This window comes from Ctenopharyngodon idella, chromosome 24, assembly GCF_019924925.1.
Source record: "Ctenopharyngodon idella isolate HZGC_01 chromosome 24, HZGC01, whole genome shotgun sequence".
Classification (NCBI taxonomy): domain Eukaryota; kingdom Metazoa; phylum Chordata; class Actinopteri; order Cypriniformes; family Xenocyprididae; genus Ctenopharyngodon; species Ctenopharyngodon idella.
This window is the reverse complement of record NC_067243.1, coordinates 15,256,816-15,272,161: the sequence shown is the minus strand read 5'-3', so window position 1 is coordinate 15,272,161 and position 15,346 is coordinate 15,256,816. Positions and strand designations below refer to the sequence as shown.

At 35.8% G+C, this 15,346-nt stretch overlaps 1 protein-coding gene across 5 annotated transcripts in view; it reads left to right on the top strand.

The window, feature by feature from the left end:
* Positions 1-15,346, top strand: part of si:dkey-219c3.2 (transcription initiation factor TFIID subunit 4) — a 45,065-nt gene that overhangs the window by 13,573 nt on the left and 16,146 nt on the right. For all 5 annotated transcript variants that reach the window (XM_051883172.1, XM_051883173.1, XM_051883171.1 and 2 more), the window contains exons 11-13: positions 2,580-2,705; positions 5,748-5,804; positions 14,174-14,293. In XM_051883172.1, the coding sequence (XP_051739132.1) occupies positions 2,580-2,705; positions 5,748-5,804; positions 14,174-14,293 (303 nt within the window). The remainder of the gene's footprint in view (positions 1-2,579; positions 2,706-5,747; positions 5,805-14,173; positions 14,294-15,346) is intronic.

Sequence of the window (15,346 nt, the reverse complement as noted above, 5' to 3'; positions counted from 1 at the left end):
TATATCTTCCTTTTATATCTCCAAAGCAGAAGTCAATCAGTACTTTATTTCAACTGATAAGCTTTTTTATAACAGATAAGTAATGTACTTGGGAAACAACTTGGGATTGCTTGATAAAGAACCTGAAATGTTTTATTCCTTTTTTCTCAGATTGTGTGTGTGTGTGTGTGTGTATGTATGTATATGTGTGTGTGTGTGTGTGTGTATGTATATGTGTGTGTGTGTGTATATATATATATATAAATTACAAAAAATGTGCGATTAGTTGTTTTATTGTTTGACAGCACTATATATAAGTGCTGTCAAATGATAAAAAAATGAATTAAAGGCACATTTTCTGTAATTAATCGTGATTAAAAACATTGGAGTTTTTAATATTTTTATATTGTAATAATTTCAGTTACTCTCCAAATTAATGTACCTTAAAGACAGTATATTTTAAATTTTTGTTTACTGGCATCTTTTTATGAATGAAGGCCAGTATCACTGATACTAATACTGGTACTGATGTCTCTGACATTAATTTTTAAAAACATTAATTATAGACATTTAACATTACAGTATAACTGAAAGCTATCAATTTCAACATGTATTAGGCTTTAAAAAATAACTTAAAGCAATCTTCACTTTAACCTGTCATAATAAATGTCCTATTTACTTACCTGTCTAACAGGTACGAAATATACAGAAATTGAATAAAGTTATCAAACACTTTACAGTCTTTACTGAATAAATAATAAATGAAATATAGATTAATCCTTATAAAAGCTACAATTATCTCTGTTACTTTTGTTCTTTGATTTAACATTAATGGCAAACATCACAGCAACTGGTTTATTAGGCTACTGTCACTTTAAGAGCTGCCGCTGCCGAACATGACGCGGATCTGATTTTCTCACAACTCATTCAAGTTCTTTTAAGATGTTTTTTAACTAATTTAAGGGGCCGATCACATATAGCGTCTTTTGCGCGCTCAAATTCGTTATTTCAAATGTAGGCGCGCGGCAGGCATGCTCATAATGGAAGTGACGGTGCGGTGCACCTTCCAGGTGCATCGAGATGAAAAATTCTCGACTTTTCAGAATGCCGCAAGCGCTCCGCAGGTCATGTGATAAGAATCAACCAATCAGCTTCGGCCTTTCCGTAACAAAACATTGAAAGCTCAGCCGAACAGCTGATCATTGCTGTACAGGGTGATTTTTGAATCTCATCTCCATAAATATATCTAGTAGTACAGCTAATGCAAGTGCTAGAAATCATTTTATCCTTTGTTAAAACTTCCTCCTCGTCGTGGAGAGCGCAGTTCATGGTTGCATAGCAATGACAGACGCCACAGGAGTGCAAGCGCTTTGGAAAGGAGAAAGTGGCACGGCTGCGCTTTCCACGCGTTTTTAGACACGATATGTGAACGGCCCCTAAGACTGCTCTTATGAGGATGCTCAACAAATTGGCATAATTTTGTATTTTTTCTCTATATTATCGGCATAACAATTTGAATGAAAATTCATTAAGTGCTAGAAGATTTAGTATCCATTACATGTAAACGATAACAGAATGTATTCTTTATGAGTGATACACAGTAGCTAAGTAAATAAATGTCACACCGCTGTTACATTTACTGCCTTCAAGTCATGTTAGAATGATTATATTTACTAGATGAGCACACAAGAGCACCACCACAATGTTGTATTTACCTGTGAGACACTCAGGATTTGTTGTAAGCCCTCATTAGTAAGAGGTGTGCCAATCCAAATATCATTGCGGAACCAAAATGGTATTGAACATAAGTTGTAATTGTTAATGTCGACTGTACGATTTAGTTTAAATGCATGCGCCACAAGCTTCCTGTGCTTAATGGTAATTGAAAAAGAGAGATTTTTACTTATTCTTTATTATTATTATTAAGATTATATTTTAATATATGCTAGTTTTGTTAACCGTGTTGTCATAGAAGACAGCTTGAGGAAAAAACTGAAAATCTAGACTTTAATTTTGTACTAAGAAGTAAAAGAATATCGCAATGAGGATAAGGTGTCATGTTGCGATTTGTCCCGTTCTGAATTTGAAACAAACTCTTCGAAATGAGTAACTGGCACGGCTGTATGAAGTCAGCCTGTTGACATCAGCGAAAAACAAGCCAAACTTGAATGGAGACGGGAAAAGTTGGCCCTGCAAGTGAGGCGCAGCCTCAGCGCAAAAGAAAGCGTGCAGGATGAGATGAGAAGAGCAGCGCCGTTCCCGCTGCTAATAGGCTATAGCCTCAGAAGTGCACGAAAATGTGAGGGCTCCTGTGTGTGTGTCGCTCTGCTTTGGTCCTCCACTGTGCCTCACGCAGCTCTTTTACCTGCAACGCTAGAACAACCATCGCAGGAAAGAGAGTCGGGGGCTGCCTTGCAGAGACACTGTGAAAGCACAATTATCCCATTAGCTCTGGGTGACCTACTAACTTCACTTTCATTTATGTACGAAAGGGAAAAGAGTGAAACTTTAGGCAAGCTGGGGAAAAGTTAGTTCACTCTTATAACAATGTAAAGGTGATGAACTTGTTGATGAGGAGTTTTGTGTTTTTGTTTCCCCAGGATGAGGAGCTGTACGAGCAGGCGTCGGATGTGCGGACCCAGCTGAAGTTCTTTGAGCAGCTGGAGAAGATCGAGAAGCAGAGGAAAGACGACGAGGAACGGGAGCTACTAATGAAAGCCGCAAAAGTAGGTTTGAGTGATGCGGGAGTGGCCGTCGGCGCCAGTCTGCCCATCAGCGCCTTGCCAATGAACGCTGGCTTTTCCCGCACGCGTTGGCCACTGTTTAAAAGAAAACCGGTTGTGCTTTTAAGCCTCGGAGAGAAAAGACAGTGTTATTAAGACACAAGATTGCACTCTGCAGCTTCATACTGTAGCAAATTGCAGTAATGGCAAAGCCAGAGGGATTTATCCAGTCTCGAGTTGATTTGATTGTACTGTTGCCTGGACTGGAGTACATCAGGGGAAAGGGAATGAGTCTTCTGTTAGGGAGCGAGAGAGGATGTTTTAAATTTTGCCTTGAAGTTGCTTTCTTTCTAAGGAAGTGACACTATCTCACTCACTGAGTTTGTTGGGAAAAAATCATGTTATATGTAATGGATGAACCTTAAGGCATCACTACCTTTACCTTTTTGGCACTAATCAAGTGAACACTGCTTATAAATTAATCAAGACTACATGGCTTTTTAAAAGCCATATAGCCAGACATGAGGAATTTTCTGGGTTCTAAACAAGTTAAGTGCATTCAGCAGGGATGGACTTATGGGGTGGTTTGCAATACTAAATTTCTATATTTAAAATGCAGGAATCCACTGATATTAAAATTTAGCTGATACAAATAAGTTAAATAACTTATAAAATTATATACTTTTTAAGTAAATTACATATAAATTATAAAAATATCTAATTAAATTTATATAAAACATTGGAATAAATTAAAGAAATGTAAGATAATTATAAAAAACTGTAAAACTTACAACTAAAATAATTGTTTTAGATACTACAAATGTGTTTAGATATCACATTATAATGTACAGAATGAAAAATGGATATTCATTTTGAGATTTGCTAAAAATGTAAATTATTAGTGTTTTTAAAGATTAACTTAAAATGAGTGTTAGATGACGGCAAAGGTTAACTAAATGTAGAAGACAGATGAATAATTAAATATCCAATATCGGCTGATGCAGGTAATAAAAAAAAAAAATCATATCGGTTGATAATTAATGTATATTTTATTTTTGTGACACAAGTTAAAATGATCAGATACTGCCGATACAATTTCTATTGATCATTTCCTTTAAAAAGGGTTTGTTTCCAACTATAAGTTAACCAAAACCAGTCAGCTCCCAGTGTATATAGATCTGTTCAGGAATTGCATATTACCATTTTTAAACTCTCCTTGATATGATAGGGCGATAATTATTTCCATGTTATGGCCGATAACTGATAAATGTCCGATCATTAAAATTCTGTACTATTGTCTAAATAAAAATAAAAACAAAAAATTAAAAACAATTGTTCTAGATGGTATAAGTGAGGCATTGCAACATTATAACAGCATGAAAATTGGATGTTCATGTCGAGTTTGATTTAAAAAAAAAAAAAAAAATTTAACATTGATATTAAATTATTAGATTATAGTATTATTAGATTTAAAGGGTTAGTTCACCCAAAAATGAAAATTTAGTCATCAATTACTCACCCTCATGTCGTTCCACACCCGTAAGGCCTTTGTTCATCTTCGGAACACAAATTAAGATATTTTTGATGAAATCTGAGAGGTTTTTTTTTTTTATTATCCCCCATTGAAAGCAACATAATTACCACATTCAAGGTCCAGAAAGGTAGTAAAGACGTCGTTTAAATAGTCCATGTGACTACAGTGGTTCAATCTTAATGTTATGAAGTGACGAGGATACATTTTGTGCGCAAAAATAAAACAAAAATAATGACTTTATTCAACAATTTTGTCTCTCCCCTGTCAGTCTCCTATGCTGTTTACGTTTTATGGACAGTGCAGTGCTTCCGTGTACTACGTCAGCGTTCTGACGTAGTACAAGGAAGCCTGCACTGCCTATACACTGTAATACAATTTATTTTATTTTTTTTGCTTTTGCACGCAAAAAGTATTCTTGTTGCTTCATAAAATTAAGGTTGAACCACTGTAGTCACATGGATTATTCAAACAATGTCTTTACTACTTTTCTGGACCTTGAATGTGGTAATTATGTTGCTTTCTATGGGGGTTAAAAAAAACCTCTCAAAAGTCAAAATGATTGTCTGTGATAATCGACTGCGTGTCACAGATGCTGCCAACACAACTTGTATTGAAGTAAGAACATTTCTTCTTTTTACTGGGATTTAAATTAACCAAAACAATTCAATCCCATCCCTATATATAGGTCTGTTCAGGAAATGCACATTACTCACACATCAGTTCCTAACTATTTCATTTGTAATGGCAGCACTTGAGACTGCATATAGATTCCAAAGCAGCAACAAACGACTAGTAGCAACTTCCCAGCATGCATTGCTCTCCCTTGAAGTTTCACTCCTTAAGATACGGAGGGGGTGTGACAATTCCCCACAGGAAAAGGACATGGCAACATGAAAGCAGAGGTAATTAGTTGACTTAAACGACAAATGCTGATGATGACGCTGACAATGTCCCGCTCCGAAGCAACTCCCAGTGCAGCGCCGTCCCTATTCTAATTAATGCAGTTAACTAATTGAGATGTCAGCCAGAAGATAATTGTTCTTATGTTGCTGTTGCTGGTCTCATATAAATACTGTCTGGGAATAGACTTGACCTATTTACATGCACATCACTGCATACCAGCAGTTTGTCAACATGGTAGAATTATTAGACATTGTTTTCTCAATATACAGCAAAAAGTTCAGGTAAATGTCAGGATAAAGGACTAGTTCACAGAAAAAAGATATTATTTACTTGCAATCCTTTCATTCCAAATTTGTATGCTGTTTTTTTTTTTTTTTTTTTTTTTTTTTTTTTTCTGTGAACACAATATTTTTTAACAATATTCCACAGCAAAAACATCATAAAATCAGTTTGGAAGGATTTTTTAGTGAACTATTTCTTTTTTTTTTTTTTTTTTTACTTTTTGATTGTTTTCTGAACAGATTTTTCTGTTCTAATATTGTTCATCTAAACGCTGGATATAATTTAAACCGGTCTATTTTAGTTCTAATGTTTCTCTTTGCTTGCAGAGTCGCTCGAGGCAGGAGGATCCCGAACAGGCCCGGCTTAAACAGAAAGCTAAAGAGGTGAGCTTTATGGAAGACTATTTAATAGTACTAATAAAAGGGCTCGACATACATTTTTCATGATTATGCCATTGCTATGACTTTGACATCATTTAGTCTGACATTGAGACAAATGGTCTTATTCGTCTCCTAACAAGTTTATTACAGCATGGGGGAGAAGTCATCATTTTGCTGAGATGTCACATGGCCCCACTGCCATCATGAGTCTAATATGGGCTAATCTTTGGCTTGTGGGGGGCATGACATGTCTGAGCACTATGAATTTTTCATCAGGTTTAATGCCATTGAAAGCAAAATTATTTTGTGCAAGAAAAAAGCAGATATTTTGAAGAATGGCCTGGTTGCTGTTTTTTTTTTTAATGCAATAAGAATGAATAGGGACTGGTGCTGTCAATCTTCAAATGGATACCAAATCACCATAAAAGTATCAAAAAATGTTTCATATGCTATATTAAAATATAATGGTGTGCTATATTCCAGGTCTTCTGAAGTCAACCAATAGCTTTGTGTGAAGAACAGACTAGCAATGCACAAATATTAAAATATTAGGTTGATACCGTTAATAGCTGGTAATTATTTGTATGATATGCCCAATAACTAATATGTGGATAATGTTATGAAATCTATACAACTTTAAGAAAATATATATATATATAAATATAAATTTTGGCCGATACCGATATTTCTTTATTTGAAAGCCAATAACCGATATATTGGCCGATAAATCTAAATTCTAATTTTTATATAATTTTTGAGAGCCTGATTACAAAGACACAAGTTTCACCATTAAAATCCATGTCCCAAGGACACAATTATAATGTTCTCATTATAATTTTATGTAGCCTATATGACAGACTTGCGCTGCGCATGTTGGACTTAACTGTATCTTCCTTTTTGAAGTGACTCCAATCATATTTCAAGCAATTCAAAACCATCATGGAGAACAGTGTGCATCTGAAGTGTCTCAGCTGAAGGAAATAATCCATTATTTAGCAGCGTTAATATATCGGCCAAATTTTCTGATTGGGCCGATAACGATAACATTAAAAATGAACATATATCGGACTATACCGATATGGTGGCCGATATATTGTGCATAAATATATATAGTAGATATGAAGTTAGCATCACCCTGATTCCCTCGACAAAAACCCAATCGAATTTTACCATTGACACTTGGATTATTGCAGAAAATAAGCTCTGTGACTAACAAAAGCTTATGATTCACGTTTTGTTCATCGTGTTAATCTTCATAAATGAACACAAATTTTATGAGTTTTGAAGCGTAAATACAATCAGCAGAAGTCAAAAGCTAAACGTAGGCTATTAACGAGCTACACCACGGTCACATGACTTCAAAGTCACCATCATTAAGCTTCCGACAACTCTTCCAGTTTTTGTTTAAAAACATTTTCCCTGAAAGTTCAGGTTATAATAGTTTGCAAGGGCGTGATTATATACACAACGAGGCTGTGAAAGCGGACTATTGAGTAGATGATTTTACCTGTTCGGCGGATGGCTTTTTATGTCCCCGCCAACCTCTGTAGTCCCCTTTTGCCACTTGCAACCGGCATTTACAAGATAAGTAAAAGCTTAAAAAAATCACACAAGTGTATTACTGATTAATTTAATATTGTAGAATAAAACGTGAAAATATCTTGAGCTTGTTCACCACAGACCTTATTTTAAGCATTTAACCAAAAACCCATTGGAAAAACCCAACCGGAAGTCATTTCCAGGTTTTGACTTACAAATATGTCATCCCTGCACCATTCTATAACAGCTTAAATGTCAGTCAGTCCCTCACACAAAGTTATCATATATCGTACTGGTGGAATATTGCATGGTGATGATGACCTCTAAGCAAATATAAATATATATATATATATATATATATATATATATATATATATTAGTTAAAAAAAAAAAAAAAAAGATTCCTCATTAGCACAGCGAACAGCTTTCCGGCTGTAATTTCCATTGGTTGCCAAGCAGGAACTTACAATTTTGGATACAGCAATTGGCCCATTTTTAGAAAAAGACACATGTCTCTGTTGTCATTTCCTCTCCCTTTCTGTAAATAAGCTTTTTTCACACCATATGTTGCAATGTCACCATATGTCTCTGTTTGTATTGACAACCACTGTTGGATCTCATCCGTTAAAGAGGATCTTTTCTGAACCCCAGCGATCATTCAAAGCATGTTTTATTCAAATCTAGAGCCGCATAGCCCATTGTCTCTCTGTTGCTGTGGATATATTGTTTGTTTCAGCACTCTGTTGTTTTTCTTACCTGAGGGCATATAGTTATGGAGAAAGAGAGAAGCACTTCTTCAAGCTTCTTTGGTGTATCTCCTTTTTTTCAGATCACAGTATAGCTAACTAGACTAAAGAGAAACGCTGAACAGTACAGTTCTATATATTTATTTACATGATTCAGCTCAAAGCAAAATAGCTCCTCATCATTGTTGAAGACCTGTCTTAAAGCCTAGACAGATTCCTCCTCCATTCTCCGAACTCCTGTTTTCTTACCTCTTATTATATCATTAAACATTAAAACAATTTAAAAAAAAAATATGCTACTAACCTTTTTAATATGCAATAATTGCTTTAAATTATACGGCTCTAATGTATTTTAGAGTTGTAAAGTGTTAAACCTTCATCAAGGTGTTTGTTGTCAGCTATGATTTTACATCATATTTTTAACTTTACAAATTATATTGGTTGATTCATCATGTTGTTGAAACCAATCAACAACTTCATTTAGCGGCCAAGATTTTCATAACTGCACGTGTTGTATACATATTCCTATGCCACTGGGATGTGAAAACAGTTTTTGGAAACTTGCTCTGCTGTCTTGTTTTCATGGATTGTTGGCTCATTATCAAGGGTTTACACCGTGTGCTTCACCTTGTTAATAAGGAGTTCTGGAAGGTGATAGATCCTTCAAAACCCCCAGAGCCCAAAACTGCCACTCACTCGCATTGAAAAACTCTGCAGCTGATATTCAGCATATCAAAGACTCCTAGAATCACGCTAGAATTAGGATCAGGAATCATGCTCGTGTTTTCTCACGTCCTTGACTTCATCCAGCGCCCCTAATTGAACCGCTACACTCCGCATCAACCTGCGCGGTTATTAAGGTGTTTCTCTCAGGCGAGTCATTCTGGTGGGCCGGACTGCAGATAAGGATCAATAGAGATGGAGAGCAGCGCTGGCAGGCTCACTGTCTCTGCCTTTCTCTCTCTTGCCTGACCTTTGTAAATGATTATAGACTACAAGCATTTCTTTCTTCACCGCCTCCTGTCTCTCTGTCTCGCCAACAGACAGGTAGGCAATTGAGAGAAAATGGCATTTCGACAAAACTAGTAGTTTCTAAACACAGCCTTTTGGGCAAGTACACGTCAACATCACCTAACAGTAATTTAGCAAATATACCATGGAAAAGTAGATATGTTTTTATTATTATATAGTTAAATACATTTGTTTAAATGTTTGGGGTCAGAAAGTGTTTTTTTTTTTTTTTTTTTTCTTCCCCAACAAGGATGGATTAAGTTGATCAATAATGACAGTAAAGACATTTATAATATTACAAAAGATTTCTATTTCAAATAAATTCTGTTCTTTTGAAATTTCTATTCATCTTAGAATCCTGAAAGATTTATCACGGTTTCCACAAAAATGTTTTCAACATTGATAAGGACCATGTGACTGAGTAATGGTTGCCGAAAAATCATTTTTGCATCACATGAATTAAATTAAATTTTAAAATAGACAAAATTTCACAATAGTATGTATTTTACTGTATTTCTGATCAAATAAATCTTATGCCTTGGCGCGCATAAGAGATTTCTTTCCAGAAATACTACTGACCCCAAACTATATATATATATATATTATATTATATATTATATATATGTATATAATTTTCATAAAAATGTATATACATACACACACAATTTATACATTTTTATGAAAATTATATATATATATATACACACTATGTATATGTGTATATATATATATATATATATATATATATATATATATATATATAAATAAATATATATGTGTGTGTGTGTGTGTGTGTGTGTGTGTGTGTGTATAAATTGTATAACACTGCCAGGATGAATTTATCTTCCTTTTCCAGCATCATGAATATACACTATCCCAGATTTTTAAAATCTGTTTGTTGTTTGTTTATGATTATATACTTGATTTTTATCTCCTTTTTAGATTTTTGAATTTCTGTACTGATTTTTAGGTCTTTCTGTAAGTATTCAAGACCTTATATATGTGAAATTGGACTAAAAAAAAGAACAGTAATTCATTTTAAAAGTCAGGTGTGACATTTCTGTGATGTCTAAAATAATTTTGTACTCTGAGACACTGACTTTGTCTGGCATTGTTCGTCCAAACATAAAGTCCTGCCCCAAACTTGCACCATTAGTTGAGAAAAAGTTAACATAAAAAATGACACATTTTAATCTTTCGTTTCAGAGGTAGTATGCACATTGGTGAGGTGATGTGACAGCGATGCAACACTATCATTATTGCATACTGTTTCACATACTTTACAAAACATGCAGTATACAGTATTTAGGGGTGTGACGAGATCTCTTGCCACGTCGAGGTGAGGTGAAAAGCAGTCTTGTGATATTGCCGTGACGGAGCGTGAGGGTGAAATTAGGATAGAGTATGCCAGTGCTACATTTACATTACGCCTCCACTGTCGTTTTGCTTTTTATAAAAATAAAAAAAAAATTAATTCAGTTGGATAACGGTCGCTTTAATTCCATCCAGCTCATCCAACACGAGCTGCAGAGCCATACGTAGTGCAGGAGGAATCAGAGTTCATTGATCATGTGACGAGATGACTGACAAGACTATGGCGGAGGATTCGTTGCACAACAGCGCCTAAGCATCTGACAAATGTCTTATCTTGTAGAATGCGCGCAGCACCACTGATCACCCACTGTTATTTATTTTTATTTATACTGTTTTTATTGAATTTGAGGAAAGGAGTTCAGTTAGGAGGTCAAAAGTTGTAGAAGCTCATAATTATAATCATAATTAATGTACAGTAAGGTCTGAAGAGACTCATATGAAATCATACAGGAGAGAAGCCAGTCAGTTGAGTTTGTGGCAAAACCTTTTACAGTGCTTGACTATGTTTGTCTTTTACCGCATATGATAATTCATACTCAGAAAGTAGAACTGAAATGACATTCATTAAAAGATTAGTTAAAACTAATGTACCTGCAGACTATTTTTCTAGTCATGTATTTCATCATTGAGGATTTCTTAAAAATACTGTGTAAAAATCCTGAGGATTTCTAAAAAATACTGTGTAAAAGTCTCGTTCTTGTGAACTCCGTCTCGTCTTGCGACACAACACTCGTCACACCTCTAACAGTATATACTGTGTAGTAAGCACTATGCTACTATTCCATTCTGAATATAGCCGAAGTGTTGCAGTGCTTTTGATTTTAATGAGGTAAGAACTTCCAATCGGTATTCACAGTGCCGAACAACCGTGTTAAAGTTGAGCAGCGGGATTTGTGATTGAGGTCAGTCATTAAACAGTGATTATGTGAAGCTACAGACCTCTGGATTACAGATGGCATAACTAGGTTCCCCTTTCACTCCTCATCAAATAATCGAATATGAACGCAAGTCAGCACTCTAGCTGCAGGCAACAAGAGAAGATCAGCGGCGACACCAAACAGTGCCTATCCGCCTAGAACCTTTCATTTAACACCCCAAGAGTGGCTGCATTGTGTCCATTCAGGGCCTTCTTACCTCTCATTACTTCAAATAGATTCACGCACCGTGCCGTCCACGTCTTTTATGTGCCCTCGGGCACTTTCACCGTAGCTGTCAGGGTCAGGTGAAAGTTCAGTGCACCAGATCACTGACATACAGCAGTCGCACAGGGCATGTTTACGTGTCCGCTCGCTCTCTCCGGGGCATCCATGCGTGTGCATGCAATGTGCACAACTTCCCTTCCGATTAGCATAACCCTGACTTAATTAGCATGTAAACGTTGTCTTGAATTAGCGGTTTGTCAATTTCTCCCTCTTCATTATGTTATTTAGTTTGTATTTGTGAAAGGAGGGGCAGGCTGCACAATTATTTGGACAAATTGTTTCTAGCAGCACAAGTGACAAATTCAGTCAATTAAAAGTAATCTACATACACAATGAAAATCAGTCACTCTGTGACTGATTTACATCATTCCTGGAATATTGAATATTGAATCGTCTTATGTAATTGTCCACAGATCTATCAAAAAGGCTGAAGTACCCCTTTATCAATTGAGACCAAACCAAAAGTTTGTTCCTATTAAATTAAAATATACTAATTAATATCACAATATGAGTAACTTTACATAAAAAATATTCATAAACATACACACACAAACACACATATATATATGAGTATGAATTATCATATGCAGTAAAAGACAATACTCAAACTGTAAAAGGTTTTCCACAAACTCAACTGACTGGCTTCAGTCCTGTATGATTTCATGAGTCTCTTCAGACCTTACATGAATTGAGCTTTACAACTTTTGACCTCCTAACTGAACTCCTTTCCACAAATTGATCATAGAAATAAAAACAGTATAAATAAAAACGACTAACACAGTTTTCTCTCTGTCTTACTAAGTGCAAACAATAATCAAAGTAAAAGGCAGTGCTGAGCGTGCATTCTACAAAATAAGACATTTTTCAGACGCTTAGGCTCTGTTGTGCACCAAATCCTCCGCCATGGTCTTGTCAGTCGTCTCATCACTTACTCTCGTCACGTGATCAGTAAACTCAGATTCCTGCTGCGCTACGTATATCTGTGCTGCTCGTGTTGGATGGAATTGAAGCGACCGTTATCCAGCTGAATTTAAACAAGTATATACATACATGTATACTAAAACAAAACCTATGCCAAAATCTATTTAAAATACATTTATTTCATATCAAGTGTACTTCAAATCCATTAACATTTATTCACATATCGCTTAAGACTTACTGATATGAAATTATAATTAAACTTTATTTGGAGTATTTCTAAATTGCACAATGCTTATTTCTTAATATTATGCCTAAAATGTGTTTTAATATCACTATTAATAAGGATCGCATGATCTCTGTATAATATCATTATACGTCTTTAAATGCGAGACATTTAAAGTGTACCTAAAGTATGCTTGCAATAGTTCCACTTTAGCACAATCAAATATACTTAAGTATATCTTTAGTTGGACCTCAGCACTACTTCGACACAATTAAAGTGCATTAAGCACAAAATTAATTGTTCCAATTTAGCACATTTCAAGTATACCATTTTAGTATACCAAAAGTACAATTGCAGGGTATTTTTATTAAGTATATAAATATGTAAATGTATTTGTAGTATACTTGGCGCACACACACAAAAAAATGTATTTCGAATTGTTTTCACTGGGATACAAATATATAAAAATATCATATTTTAATATAAATGTATAAATATTAGACATATTTTATGAAACAAAATGGTAACAAAATTAGACTACAGTTAGTTGGCTATTAATATATTGACAGCCCAGTATTTTAGATTTTCATTTCTTTTATTTATAGGTTTAACTTAGCAAAATGAAAATCTTTCCAGGTCCTCCTGGTTGGGAATCTCTTTTTAGAACGTCATCCGTCCTGTACCCCACCTCTAATATTTTGTTCCCACATTTCCCCCACTTCACTTCATAACTCCAGCGGCAAATGCAGCTCAGTGAATGCACTTTCTAATAGGGCCGTCGATGACACACAAAGCTTTTCTTGCTGCTAGTGTTTTTTTGCGAGTTCATGGCCACAGTGGTGTGAGTGTCAGGGTGAGGAGAGGTGAGGACTCTCTCTGCATTCTGTGCCCGGCAGCACTCACTCCGAGCGGGGGAACAGAGGACGCGCAGCCCCCCTCCTCATCAACCCCTCCCGGCATGGCTGGCTCTGTCACTGCCTGCTAGGGTGAGATGACTTTACCTGCGGGCTGTGCTTTTTGAAAATCGCTCGCTCTCTCATTCTCAAACACTCACTCACTTTCTCTCTCATTCCCTCGTGGAAAGAAATTGAATTAAGCACCCAGATACGGCGAAAGCTCTGAGTTATTTGCTGCATTGAAGCTGTGCATGATGTTCGGAGCTTCATTTGCTCTATAGAGCTCTTCAGGGCAGTTTGGAATGAATGTAAAATACACAGCATACAAATATTTGAAAATGATAATTCAAGTAAAGGAATGTGATACACAGTAATACTTATTTGGGGACTTGTTATTGTCTGTTTCGCATGAATCGTTTTGATATGCAGTTAATATTGATTGAATGCTCTTGCCATTCAGATGCAGCAGCAGGAACTCGCCCAGATGAGACAGCGGGATGCCAACCTCACAGCCCTTGCCGCCATTGGACCCCGCAAGAAACGCAAGCTTGACTCTCCTGGGGCCTCAGCAGGTGCAGAGGTAAGACCCTCGGGCCCTTATTTAATAGGACCTCCACACCAAGGTTCATGTGGGCGAATGCCAAGTAGATTAAAGCATGTTAGCTCCTGAAATGCAATGTTTCTCTCACAAAGTCTTTAAAAAGGGATTCTTCAAACCTAAAAAATGTTAAAAAAATAGACTATAAAAGTAAATCTTAAGATTAAATTGTCATTATCATTAGCATATTTTTAAAGCATTTTCTAGTTTTTAGCAACTGGGCTTGGTTGGATTATTATTTTTCCCATTCATTTGGTCTAACATTCATTAATAAAGAGAGAAGGAGTTCAAAGCCATAAACCAAACTAACCAGCTCTGAGATGGTTCACATTACAAACATAAAATGGAATAAAGATTGTGCAAGATTGTGATCTACTTAATGTCTTTTGTGAGGGACTACAAAGCACTGTGAACATGATAAAACAAATATTTTTGCTTTGGTAACATGACTGTTGCACTCACAAGCTTATAATATATGGCCATAATAAATGCCCCAACCAGTGACATGCTCAATGGTTTTTTTGCTTGGGCAAAGCTTATTTGTGCTAATTTAGTAAATCAAGCAAGTGTCATTTCAGTTCTATGTAAATACTGTGACTTCACATGCTGCCGCCCATGGCATATTATCAATAAGAGACGTGCCAGACAATATCACACATAAACGATCATTACCACTATTAACATTAACAGTAGGGGCTGCCTTCTAATGACCCGCCACATGGTTTAGATCTTCTCTTTACTTGCATTGCAACAATCTGCTGCTGTGGAGGGCACTAAATGTCCCTTTATGGAGAGCATAAATAACCAAATAAAAGCATTATTTCTGCTCTATGAATGCACTGCCGACCTCTTTCACTATGGATTACCTTCATCCACCCACATAAAACATAACCAAAACAGATCAGCAAATAGAACCAAACTTTGATTACACAACACATGCTTTCCCAGATGTCTTTTTGGTGTCACAGGTAAGAGCGTTTGCATTCCAGAATGAAGGCAAGTAGATGTCTTGTCTATTCATTTTCATCCCATCAT